General features: G+C 47.2%; 1 protein-coding gene across 2 annotated transcripts; it reads left to right on the top strand.

The window, feature by feature from the left end:
- Window positions 1–532: 532 nt before the first annotated feature.
- On the top strand, window positions 533–13118 carry tasorb (transcription activation suppressor b). 2 transcript variants are annotated; one of them, XM_035159446.2, is made up of 22 exons: window positions 533–970; window positions 2410–2555; window positions 2754–2846; window positions 2959–3031; window positions 3450–3541; window positions 3623–3757; window positions 3875–3999; window positions 4120–4151; window positions 4268–4373; window positions 5097–5200; window positions 5395–5504; window positions 5916–5988; window positions 6114–6188; window positions 6376–7242; window positions 7869–8179; window positions 8290–9246; window positions 9784–9906; window positions 10186–10345; window positions 10437–10545; window positions 10661–10839; window positions 11011–11145; window positions 11349–13118. In XM_035159446.2, the coding sequence occupies exons 1-22, from the start codon at window positions 667–669 to the stop codon at window positions 12584–12586; spliced, it is 5547 nt and encodes a 1848-aa protein (XP_035015337.1). In that variant the 5' UTR covers window positions 533–666; the 3' UTR covers window positions 12587–13118. The 2 variants fall into 2 exon arrangements, with proteins under 2 accessions (XP_035015337.1, XP_035015338.1); XM_035159447.1 differs by having other exon boundaries at window positions 535–970; window positions 11352–13118.
- Window positions 13119–13346: the final 228 nt, after the last annotated feature.

The raw sequence follows: 13346 nt of genomic DNA, 5'->3' as shown, positions 1-13346 counted from the left end.
ATAACACATCAATTGATTGATGTATTATATTAAAAAGATAAATGAAAGTACAAAACCAGTATCCAACTTTTTTTACAATGCAGGATTCGTTTCTGTCTGTTTGTCTTCACCTCGTGGTAGACTGGAGTATTACACGAGTGGAATTTGCATCTCCCTACCTTCCCTAGGATTTTATATTTCACAATGTGACTGTAACTTGTCAGCTACTTGTCATCTGAGTAACATGGGCCTCAAGGTAGAGTTATACAAATAGAGGTGATACATATAGAATAAGATGTCGACATGTAGGGTACTTGTGTAAAATAAGGGCAGTCAGAGCAGGATTTAAACAGCTGGCTGCATCATGCATGTTATTCTATCATGATGTAGTAGAATAGTTTGAACTTCCTCTACATCTGTGATGTCATGGCTGTTGGCACCAGGCACCACATGGTCATAATAACCCACCACACTTCTCCAGTTGTCGCAGTACCCGTCTGGGCCGCTGGGTGGCGCGGATTCTCTAGTATGTAAACATAGTGACGGCAGCGTTTTGCAGTGGTGGAGAAGAACGTGTACGTCATTTTCACAATGGCGGAGGCTGGGTGAGGAGGATAGTGTGTGTGTGAAGCGGCGCTGCGATCGTTGGTGCTACATCGCCCGCAAGACGTGCACGGTGCCCCGAAAATGGCCCTGAACCCCAGCGCGGCGGGGAGGAAGGACCCGGAACGCGCCGGGGCCGCCGGGCTCCACCCGGACGGCGGCGAGCCCCAGAAGAATTCAACCGCCACCTCGGCCCCGGCCAACCAAAATGGCGATCAGGCTGGATGTGGAGACGTTGTAATGCCCGAGCAAGAAGCCCCTGAGCGGCGGAGGAGCGCGCCGACGGACGCCCGGAGCTTCAGCGGCTCTCCCTCGCCGGGCCCGCGACCGAGCGAGGAGCTGCCACGGAGGAATTTCCAAATCCCGAGGAAGGCGAGAGAACGGAAAGGTGGTGCCCATATCGCTGCTCTCCTCAACAGAGCCCGTACTGTCTGTTCATAATTCTGCTGCTGCATGTTGCTAACCTGTTAGCTAGCTGGCCCCCAGTGCTGCTTTATTAGATTCCAGAGCCAACGTCCAGCGGTGTTTTGAGCCCGGGATTAGATTAGCGTCATGCGGGTGGAGCTCAGGGGACAGTGTTGCTGTGATGTAGCGGGAGTAGATCCAGCCAGACATGGGGGGGCTCATGTCCCCAAGTGACCAGGTGAAAGCTCACATTATCAGGTTCCTCCACCTCCTCACTGGACCGGGATCGGGCCGAGCTGCTGCCGGAGGAAGGAGTTGTGCAGCAGCCATCACCTGACAACATGTGTGGGTGTCATTGACCTCAGTGAAGGGCATGGATTCCTCCACAACACGTGCCTGTAGAACACGGTTTCACTGTACCACGACATGTTTAATGCAAACTAAACTTACAGCTGTCCACCACCTGTCCCTGCCCGATGTCACAGGCATCAAGAGAGCCCCTCACCTCAGCATCCCACAATGCACTTCTCTCCGCTGCCTCCTCCACTGACTCTCAGAGAGGTAGAAGTACCATCAGCAAAGTGCCCGGTTGAATAGCAGCTGTCACAAACCTTGCTTTGCCACATCAGTTGCAGATGTCGCCTCCAAAAAAGCCCGACACCACTTCCCCATTCACTATAAGGTTGAGATGAGATGGGGAGGACAGTGTGTGGGCTGCTCGTCCAGCAGCAGGTGTAATGCACAAGCTGCCCCGAGTTGTAAACCTGTAACGTGTGAGACAGACCTGGCTGTGTGTCTCCGGTCTGTCACCTGAGAGGTTTACTCTGTGCTGCACGACAGCTCGAGGCCGACAACGCCACATCCAGGTGTCTGATAGGGATGGTTCACTTTGCATGCGATTTGATTGAGACAATAACACCTCATGTAAATAAAGGCACATGAGAGGCTCGGTCACATGGGCAGAGGTTTGTTGTTGTGAGGGGTTCCTGGTCCCTGTTGTCCATCAGAGTTTATACACTCTTTATAACTTTCTGCTGCTGTGATGATCCGGCTTTAGCCAGATAAGAAACAAGTTGAACATCAGTTGACACTGGTTCTTTGCAGCTGTACTGAGCTGTAAAGACGGTGAATTCAGCCCAGCTCCCATCACTTCCTCTTGCACCTCATAGTTTTTTCCTACAAAATCATAAAACTCAATTGTTGAGCTGAAACACAGAACATGTGTGTCCTCTTTCTCTGCCAGAGAAAGAACCATATATTATAAGCTTGATATCTTATCACAAGATCACCTTATAAATGATAGAAGAGTGTTATTATTTGCCTGATGCTGTGGCCGGCTCCTGCTGGTAAACTTGAACATGTACACATGCCACATTTCTTTGGTACAGATGCTAACCCACTGATCTCCCTCCCTCTTCGCAGGCTTGTACAATTTTCTGCGGCCTGACAGTCGGGAGTTCGAGGACCTCGTGAAGATTCTATCCTCGTTTTACTTGGACTCATCGTCACGAGCAACCTTCTCCTACTCCAAGGCCAGGCTCGTCTACAATGAACTGCTGGAGAAGGAGGTGGGTCGTTGTCTCCCTGTACCCCTCAATGTCAACACGAGCATTTCAGCCGCTCCCTCTTTCTATTCATGTAAAGTGTTTTCAGCTTGAGGTCTTCCAAGTTGCGTAGTCTACTAGAGTCATGCATACAAGTGCTTAGACCTTGTGAGCTTCAGACTTGCTGTATCTCATTGACTTTCTATGCTCATCGTGTGCCAGTTCATCGAGAAGCGGCGAGAGATGAAGCAGGAGGGTCGGACGGAACAAGAATTGACTGAGTCGTACTGCTTCCTGTTTCCAGACAAAGCAAAGGTTAGTCCGTATGCAAAACTGTTCTCTTGTACTTAAAAGATGATGGACAAGTTACACAACATACATTTTATATACTGGATAGTGAGCTCTGTGTGTTCTCTGGCTTGTTTAGCTCCATTGGATCTGCGAGAAGGGTCTGGCTGTTGGACACTCCAAGATTACTACACTTGGAAATCCGTCAGTGGGTGAGTAGGTTTCTTGAATGTTGCTGCTGGAGACCCTGAATAGAAGTAGATGGAAGTGATAATACTTTGAGTATTTCCTGCCTCATTCGTTTCCGCACCTGAAGATGTTAAGTTAGTATTTTCAACTGATGAAACTGGCTGATCAACAGCCGGAAATGTCTCTGGCCAACTGTAAGAAATAAACAGTATATCTTCACTGTCTCGTTACAATATAAACAACCCTTTAACAGTAATCAACATATACTGTTATGGTTTGAGTTTTAGAGCGTGAACATGCAGTGGTGTCCTAAGACCACTTTCCTTTTCAAGTGAATGGGAAATGGTCTCAGGCTTCACAGGACCTCACTGTGTATTTTTAATGGAGTTTAACGATCATGGTGCTTTTCCTCTAGTCTTATCTCTTATCTTGTCATTGTAGGTGTTTATCTCTCCAAATATTCCGATTTATTACAAATCAACCCTTTTGAAGTGGGCTCATCTGGAGACATGGTCCTTTTTAAAGTCATGAGGGTACGTCTGCCGTTTTCATTATGTAAACATGTTTTACATTCTTGTGGGACTTGAAGACAACCCGTGTGTCTTGTCTCTTAGGGCCGAATAAAGCACATCCATGAGAACATGCCTAAGAATGCAATGGAGCCCACACCCAAGTTTGACTGTAACTTGTCGAAAAGTGCCAACAGGGTAACATCTCTGCTGTCCTACAGGGCCTTTGAGCTCACGCAGGTAAGCGCTGCTTCTATTTCATTTGCATATTATATGCACTGTGTGTGTATTTTATAAAAGCTATGATTTGTTTGTTTTTGATGACTCTCTCTCTCTCTCCCTCTCTCTGTGTTTTAGCAATATTTTTATGAGTTTGCATTTGATGAGATCAAGGCTCGACCGCGGCACGTGTGCCCCTACGCTGTGGTTTCCTTTAAGTACATAGGCAAAGAGGCTGCTGCGACTCCTATGACTGCACACAGGTACATGCTCCTGCAGGAAATGATGAAACGCTCAAGCGGTTGAGAGCCTGGCAAGACGTGAGCCACATCTTAACTGTGTTCTGTGTTTATAAACAGGCTTTTTCTTTCTCTCCTTGACAGGTTTAACACGATTTCCCCCGAAGGAAGTAAAGGTAAAACATTTTTTCTTGTGTCAAACCAGCAGTAGTTACGAGTTATGAAATAGCTATGAAAAGTATTGAGCCATGCTTCCTCTGACCTTTGACATTTTCTGTCGACGCTCTTGCAGGGAAGAACTGCTACACCGTGTGGAGTGGTCCACTACTGAACAAGGGCCAGGAGTTATTCCCAATCTGTTTACGATCGTCTTCGCGCCCCTACCTTCCTTTCAAACTGTGAGTAAACATTGAAACCGTTTTCAGACATGACCTCCGGGTAAAATCCGGGGGAATTGGCTACGGAGTTTACCCAGAGTTTGCCTTTCACACATGCACAACACAAGGGGAAGGTTTTCTGCACAGGCACGTTCACAACAGCATCAAATCTTCTGCGTTATTCAGGTGAGAGGTGGAGCAGCTGGATGCAGCAGACAGAGACATGAATTTATGTGTGTGCCACGGCTTTTTCACCGGGAGATATTTGTTTTCTTTTTGTTATTTTCAATTTTGGGTCTGTCGCGCCCCCCCAGTGAAGCCAGCGAAGGAGGATCCCCTCCTCTGTCCACACATCGTCTTTATCTGGATTTCTTCGGACTTTAAACTAGGAGGTCAGGCGGATAAAGTCCGTAGAAACTGCAGAGCGTCTCATTCAGACATTTGCGTTCACACACGCACCTCCTCCAGAAACAAGGACCTGCAGAGTCCGGTGCATGTCCGAAAGCAGCTTTACTGTCTCACATCATTCTTTGCACCTCTAGAAAACATCCCCCTAGAATTTCTCTGTTAATCATTAGACACCTCTTACCTCAAAAGACTTATGGGCTGAACTATAACACTACATTTATCTCGTTGCGATGAGAAGGGGAGAATAGAAAGCACTCATATATAATACAGACAAGTTTTTTTTCAGGAATTGATTATGACTTGCTCTCTGATATATCTCTGTGTGCTCTGCTGCAGGCCTGAGAAGCTGGAGATGAATCGGGGCATGCAGCTAGAGCAGGTGAAGCGAAAGATTCCCTCTGTGCTCTTTTCTTGGGATACCTACAGAGCATCACGGGAAGGTCAGTCCAGACCACACGTCTATATCTATAATTAAATGGTAGAAAAGTGCCCAGGGCATCTGGACGGTAGTGCATTACTTGAAATTCAATTTCTAAAGCATTTCTAGATAAAAAGTTTGCAGTATTTCAGCTAAAACTGAGCACAGAGAATCTAACAAGATTCTAATTTACTGTTGTCTGTTATTTGTCTGCAGTAATGAAGTGTGGGATGGCCTGCAGCCTGTTTGAGGTGGTGGATGGAAAAGGCAAACCGACCAGCGGCACCCTGGCAGCGCTGGTCAACAAACTGGAGAGAGACAGGATGGTGAGTCACTCATTACCTGTGATCTACCAGTTTATCATACATGAAACTCCTAAAAATACAGAAACAGTTCATGTCCTGAATTCAAAATTGCAGGATGTCCAGTATCCCAGCAAAAAAAACTATTTTGATACTTCTCTCTCAGAAAAGGACAGAATAATAATCATGTTTCTAATATTTATCATACCTTTTATCATTTTGTATGATAAAAAGTTGTTTTTATGCTTTTGTAGGAAAAATATGAAGTGAAAACAGCAAACCTTCATACTGCTTTTTGTCATAGTAGATATTTAAAGAAGCTGAAAATGTCGTACACAAGAACACCAACCTGTCAAACATTACACTGACATTCTGATCGCTCACACAATGATACACCTGGTGTTTCTGACTGAAGTGTCTAATCTCCTTACTCAGGTGCTGGTGATGTCCTTGTTTGACCGGGGCTTCCTCTTCCTGCTCTCTTCAGCTCAGATGCTTGAGTCCAAAGGTACTTAAGTGTTTTTTTTTTTTATCCTTTACTTTCATGATTCTCTGTCGTGTCAGCCAAACACCTACTTGTTGCCTTCAGTGAGAGATCAGCTTCAAAGGAAACTTGCTGTTTGGTTTTTCTAGAGCGGTGGGGGCGGACTGAGAAAAACCTGCAGGCATTATTCATCTTTCAGGAGTCGAGGACGGTTGTTAAATATTGTAAGTATTATTCTTCCTCCTTTTTCTGACCAAGCTTCATTTCCGAAATCTGCATGAAACGGAAACCAGTTCCTCACATCTTCCCACTGAAACATGAGCTGCTGTTATGACTTTTATTAAGCACCTGTCTCTAAACACCTATTATGCAGTTGGATACCTTGACACTGACACGTGTCCTTCATTTCAGCATCCAGACTGTTTGAGCCAGATCCGCTGACGGTGGAGTCTAAGCCTGCCAACCTGTCCTCCACGGAGCCCTTCATCCCCGCTCTGCACTACTCGCTGTTCAAGCTGCGGCCAAACCCAGGCAAGGACCTTAGCTCCGGGGTGGAGCGGCAGGCCACCGATTACCTAACACGCATTGATTCAGGTACGGTGCGGCCGTTCATCCTGCCCGACTACAAATACAACGTGGACGATCGAACCAGCCCGCTTCCGGTGCCCAGACCCAAATTCAACATGGATGCCGTGCTTCGCTCTTACGTGCACAACCCTGCCAACTATATGTTACCCCTGAACAAGGCAAAGGACATCATGGAAAGAATACGAAACCCTGTACCCGTACCCGTACCTGTACCTGTCCCTGTACCCGTATCCATACCCACACCCACACCCACACCTGTTCAAGCCCCAGTGGAATACAGCCCCGTCTCTGACTGGGGCGGCTCGGACAGGGGCTCGGACAGGGCAGAGAGACCCCCGGAGAGGCCAGCCCAGGAGAAACCACCACCAGACAGCAGCAGCAGCAGACGGCGGCCTGGGTTGGCCAATTCAAACGGAGCCCAGTTGCAGCACAAGCCCCACGTTGACTCTCAGCCTCAGCCCCAGAGGTTACGGTTGTCCCAGAATGAGTACGACAAACACAAGATGAAGCAGCTGCTCAAACTGATTCAGCTTCATAAGAAAGCACTAATAAAGGATCCTGAGAAGGAAAAGGAAGAGGACGGGCCCTGGGACGCCAACAGTTTGAAGAGGAAGTTTGAGGGAGATGAGAGTGGAGGCATAAACAAACACCAACGAACAGATCCGCTGAGCAACGGGGAGCCCAGTCAAGGTGAGGGGGGCTGCAGGGGTTTGTGTAACTTGATTTTAACATAGACACGTGGGTGCAGAACAGGGAGATCAGGCACACTGGTGTCTGAGGAGCTGTGGGCACTGGCCAGGTGCTCCCAGTTAACTTAATGGCACCAAATCCAGCTCATAAAGGAGCTCGAAGACAGAACGAGACGCACAAGTCCACGGCTCTGGGGTCGTCACAAAAGTGTAATGTAATCTTTGGTTTTTAAGAATTTCCTCCTTCTTTCTCTGAAATAATGACTATTGCATTAGTTCCACAACACTGATTAGTTTCAGTAATTCAGTTGCAAAAAAAAAAAACACTGCTACCCATTGGCACTATTTCAATAAGCCTGCTGCATTAGCTTACACCACAGTAAAATTACTTGTTTACTTGATTTTAAACACTTTGGTGTCAAGGTGGTTGCATTTTTATTGCCTATCCAAGCAACTGCAGTACATTAGAAGCTCCATTTAGGGGTTGTGTCAGTTTGCACCTCGAGCAGTATTACTCTGTTTTCAAATGAACAGTAATGCATAACTGCCTTTGTACCTTGTAACAGGAAATCGTGGCTTTGCTTTTAAGAGTTAAACGCATCAAATTAATTGTTTGTGTCCTACCAGGCGTCCAGGCCGGTGAGATGGGAGATGAAGGTGGACACGGTGACAATCTGACAGCTGTAATGGAAAGCATGGGCCTCTATGACACTGATCTGAGGGCCCGTGGCAACACCAACACCTCAGCGGTCAACGAGACCCAGCGCCTTCTCAAGATCCTGCTGGCCACTCTCAACAAAGCCGTTGCTCAGGGTTCAGTGTCGGTGCAGGTCAACCACGGTGAACCGTCGACAGGTTCGGGCAGCGGGGAGCCTTCTATCCCTGACCCAGAGTTTAGGAAACAACTTGAGCCAGCATTGCAAACAAACTACACAGAGGTGAGATGTTAACAGCTGATTCTAGGACTGTTGTTTTGGAATATTTAATATTTATATTTAATACGTGTATAGACCTGAAAATAACCAATGCTGGTGTTTTCTCTGCCCAGGAGGACATGGACTGTAGCCCTGGTAGTCCATTCAGTGCAGGCTCCCCGCTAGAGCAAGCACACACCTCAGATAACCCGACCTGGGTTCTCCCCGTTAATGAAGGTACCTCGAAGCAGCCAGTTAACTCAGACCTCTCCCCTTTTCCTGGGCCGAAGCCTGAGCCTGAGCCGGAGGCTGTGAGAGCGGCAGACATTCAGCCAGAGCTGAAGACGCCTGCAGTTGTGGAAGTAAAAAAGGCGGCTGCAGGGACCACGTTACCAGTTGTAGAGGAGGTTTCCTTCAGGCCCTCCATCAGCCTGGACACCATCCTCAACCAGGAAATTCATAGTCTCACTTCTGCCATTAAGAACATTATGCAGACTAACCACATCTGCTATACCTCGCAGCTACCACCACGGTTGGTTCCACGTGGCTGCTGGTTGCCCAACAGCTGCTTCTCAGACTTTATCGTGCCCTTCGTCTCCCCAGTCCCCACTCAGGGACACGTCAAAGCACTATGTGAGATGATGGACAAGTTGATCCCAGCCCCACCTGCTCCCTCGAATGTCACTTCTCCACCTCCCCCAGTGACAACGTCTAATCTTACAACACCACCCCCTGCCCCAATCCGGACTTCCAAAACTAAAGCAGAGCCCCCCCTGTCAAAGAGCACCCCCTCCTCCCAGAGTGATAAAATTGGCTCTATCAAAGAACCTGCATCCACAAAGGCTAAAACAGAAGTTGCATCAACAGAATTGGCGGGAGAAGTCTATTCTCCCGCTCTAACCACGACAGACTCTCCAGACGCCAACTCCCAAAACCCAAGCCTGCTTGCTGGCAGCCTCATCGGTCAGCTGAAGCCTGAGGTTTTCAGCAGTCTGGTGGAGATCTTTAAGGACGTCACGAAGAACACGGTGAAATTCTACATCCACTCTGGCGACGAGGGGGAGGAGAGCACTGTGTGCAAGGAAATAAAGGTAAAGGTTTAAATGATGTCTTTAAATTGCTTGTTTCACCCGGTCAAACATGCAGAGATATTAACATTTATGCATAATACAGAAATCTTCATTTGTGAAACATAAAATGGGAATTTAATTTGACAAATGACCTAAGCTTTTATTAGATCGTGAAAATGACTCCTCATTTTCTGTGGATACAGTTGTTTAAACATGACTTTAAACCATTTGCTGCCCATTAACCATGCATGCATTTTATTTCTTATTCTTATCTACAAATGTGTTCAGGATCATGTTTTCTTTTTAATATTCCAGCCAATGAGCCTTCCCATTATTCTGCGGTATTACATTTCACTTGCGTAAACAAGTGAACACGCAGATCGACACTGGGGAAATGTGAAAGGCCACACTAGCTCCTCTCTGTCACTATGTGTTCAGTGTCTCGGGGCTCTGCGCTCTCTGCATCTGTCAGTCAGTCAGCACTTGTACGTGTAAGAGAGGAGGACATGTTCATCTGTCTGTCTCTAACAATTACATCTCTCCTGTCTGGCACGAAAGGAGTACTTGAAAAGTCTTGGCAACAGCGAGTGCAGCCCGCAAACGTTTCTGGAAAACAGCGGCAGTTTAGACAAGCTCCTCATCATCATTCAGAACGAGGACATCGCTGCGCACGTGCACAAGGTAGGAAGACCTCCTGTCCCCCTCTTCATTGTACATCACCTTCTCTTCAGTCTGTAATGCAGATGACTTGGCACCCGCAGACCTTGGCAGTTATCCCATAAAAATTTAATTTTTTGTATTCAATTATTACGTCTGCCCCAGGGTATTGTCCTGTTTGCTATGTTTAATTTGTTTACAGCATTATGTGCATGTTGTGTCAGGGTGTATATAAAACATGAAACGCAAGTTCAACTGAATAATAAAGGAACATAAAACTAATACAAGCTTTTCACCCTTTAGATCCCGGCCCTGGTGTCTTTGAAGAAGTTGCCTTCAGTGAGTTTCGCTGGAGTGGACACTCTGGATGATGTCAAGAATCACACTTACAATGAGCTCTTCGTGTCTGGAGGCTTTATGGTGTCCGACGAGTTTGTCCTAAACCCCGACCTTATCACGCAGGGTAAGTTTTACTTTTCTTCGCGGGAGCCGTGCCAGTTCGTGGAAAATTAACCGGATGATACTTCAGAGCTTACGTTGTGTGTTTTCTCCAGATCGTTTGCAGGGGCTGCTGAAGTTCTTGGAAGAGCAGAGCTCCCCTGAACACCCCTGGCAGTGGAAGGTGCACTGCAAGTCCCAGAAGAAGCTAAAAGAGCTGGGGAGGTCAGTATCTCTGCAGATTTCCCAGAATTATCCCATGAAAATGATTCTAGGCCATATTCGGGTGTGAAGAATCATTGCTACACTGTCTGAATCTACTTTTGTGCTTCTCTTAAAGGTTAAACACTAATGCCATGGGGCTTCTGAACCTCCTGACAGCTTATCAGAAGAAGCACCTAGTGGAGTTCCTCCCTTATCACGAGTGTGACACTCAGTCGCGTCAGGCTCCTGATCTGGAATGTCTGATCAAACTCCAAGCGCAGCACACACAGCAACGGCACCTTATCTTCCTCACAGGTATCTTCATCCTTATCATTTCATCTGACACTAGCAAAAGAAAATGTGTGTTGGTGTTGAGATGGTTGAGTGAGATGTCTTTTCCCCACATGCATTCTGGTTGAATAGATTATATACTTGATTATATATATACGATATTAAAGTATTTCTTGTTGTTATGTGTTTTTACAGAGAGGCCATTTGAGATGTTCCTGCAGTTCTCGAGAAATGGAATGGTGATTGCGAGCATTGATGATGTAATGAGCGGTTTCCACAGTCTGATTGGCTCCATCAATCAGAATGAGCTTCCGACGCCGCCCTCTACTGGTGGGTATCATCAGCAGCAGCACTTAACACAAAACACTGGATTTCATGACATTTCACTGTAGTGTAATTGCTTTGCTGAATTGCCTTCTGTCCTATACAGTTAGCAGCAGAGTTTTTCTAACACAAAGCTGTTAATGCATCTGCTGATAATGCATTTCTTTCTGCTTTTCCCTCTCTCTCTCCGCCAACTCCTGCTCTGGCAGTAGTGAACGATGAGTGTGTGGAGGAGGAGGACATGTCATTAGACTCTGATGATGGTGATGAGCCACCCACTATAGCCGATTCTGCAGAGCAGAACCAGGAAGGAGAGAAGAAACTGCAGCCGCCGCCACCAAATATGGAGGAGTTTCGTCCTCCCCTCCCAGACCAGCAGGTCACGCCTGAGAGAACTCCGACGTTGTCTGAGTACAGCGCTCTCAAAACTGCTATCTCTCAGTTCAAAGCCACCAACCAGATAGGTATAGGCCCTTCAGACATTGGCAGCTTGTCACCAGGAGGTTTTCCTGTGAATCCCCACCAGAGCTTCCTGTGTCCCTCAGCCTCGTGGTCATCCTACACTGGCTCTTCAAGCTACGCGGCCTCCCCAGCCTATCCAGCCTCACCCTGCAGCAGCACCCAGGAACAGGAGTATCGCACGCCAGCCACAGCTCCTGCCACTGTCCCAACTCCCCCTGTCATGGCCACAGCAGGACCTCTTGCCAACCTGGCGTCCCTCCCCATGGAGGTCAGACCTCCCCCTCCACCTCACCTCATGATGCTTGGTCACACATACGGCTCGGATACTGGCGGGGCCGGGGTGACTGGGAACTCTCCACACACCACCTCCATCCCTTACACAGAACATAGTGACACAACGCAGCCTGTTTACATTGCTGGCATTCCTAAAAATGCTAGTGGGACTCCCTCACAACATGACAGGACAGTCAGTGGACCTGGGGAGGGAGTGTGGGGCACTGCAGGGACTAGCACTTGCGAGAGTGGCAGTTCCCAGGGTGTGGTCACATCGAGACTGTTGGACCCCAGTGGGCTCCCTAAGAGCGGGGAAGCCCTTGGAGGCAGCACCCCTGGTAGTCAAGGGAACAGGACTCACGTGAATTGCACTGCCAACCTCGGATCATCTGTGGGCATTCTCACAGTGGCCACCAGGGGGGGGTCAGTAGTCAGACCTAAGCTGCCTCCCCATCCAATGTGTGCTCTTGGCTACGGGAGTATAGGTGGCATCCCGGGACAGATGGACCCTGGGCCTATGCGGGGTGCAATGGGTCCTGGCTCTTTAGGGAGCTATCGAGGGAGAGGAATCCCACCAGGACTTTGGACTCGTCCAGGACGAGGACATGATCGGGGGGGCGGTCCCTGCTCTTGGGGTTACCCAGCAGGCAGGGGTGGGACACAGGATTACTACTCGGACTACACATACTCTCACAATTATGCCCCTGAATAGACAATCAACATGACCAGAGGGGTCAACACAAACACCATACTCCAGAGACTTATAGAGCTGGCTGAATGTATATATTTCCTTGTCATAAACACGATGATTTAAATCCGTAAATAAGGCTCCTGGTTTTCTACATCTAATAAAAATTGATACAGGCAGTGCCGAGTGTCCTACTGTCGTGTAAACTGTACGTACACTCTTTCCATGTGAGCTATTTGAGACCCTGTTCAGACCACTATATTTATATTTGCCAACAAATGTTAATGGCCTTCCAACTTCTTCTGAATTTATCATATTTTTTTTTTCTGTTTGTCCCAGTTTTGAAGCGGTTTGTGAACACGGGGAAAGGCTGATATTTTTTTAAGGAAAAAAAAAACCTGGTGAATTAAATTTCACTTTTGCTGTTGGTTTTCTTTTTTTTTATTTGACATATTTGGTTGTCCAAAAAATCTATTAAAATAAAGCATTTCAAATCTCGATTGTGTGACAGGTTTGATGACAGTGTCAAGCAAACCTATTAAAAATATAAATCGCAGCTGTCTTCCTGTCCTTTCACTCAAACCCCACATTTTATCTCCGCTGCCTACAATCTGTATGAAGATGGATTACATCACCTAAAATGGCAGTAAAACAGGGAATATGGAAAACAAAACACGGAGTACATAAACTGAGGGAATTAAAATATTGTCACATTCATACAGGTCATATTGGATCAGCTGTTTAGGTGCACATAGTAAAAAACAGAAGTCTGAACAAGTAGATT

This window comes from Hippoglossus stenolepis, chromosome 6 (assembly GCF_022539355.2).
Source record: "Hippoglossus stenolepis isolate QCI-W04-F060 chromosome 6, HSTE1.2, whole genome shotgun sequence".
Classification (NCBI taxonomy): Eukaryota; Metazoa; Chordata; class Actinopteri; order Pleuronectiformes; family Pleuronectidae; genus Hippoglossus; species Hippoglossus stenolepis.
Note: the sequence above shows the minus strand (reverse complement) of the source record. Positions and strands in the feature narration are given on the sequence as shown.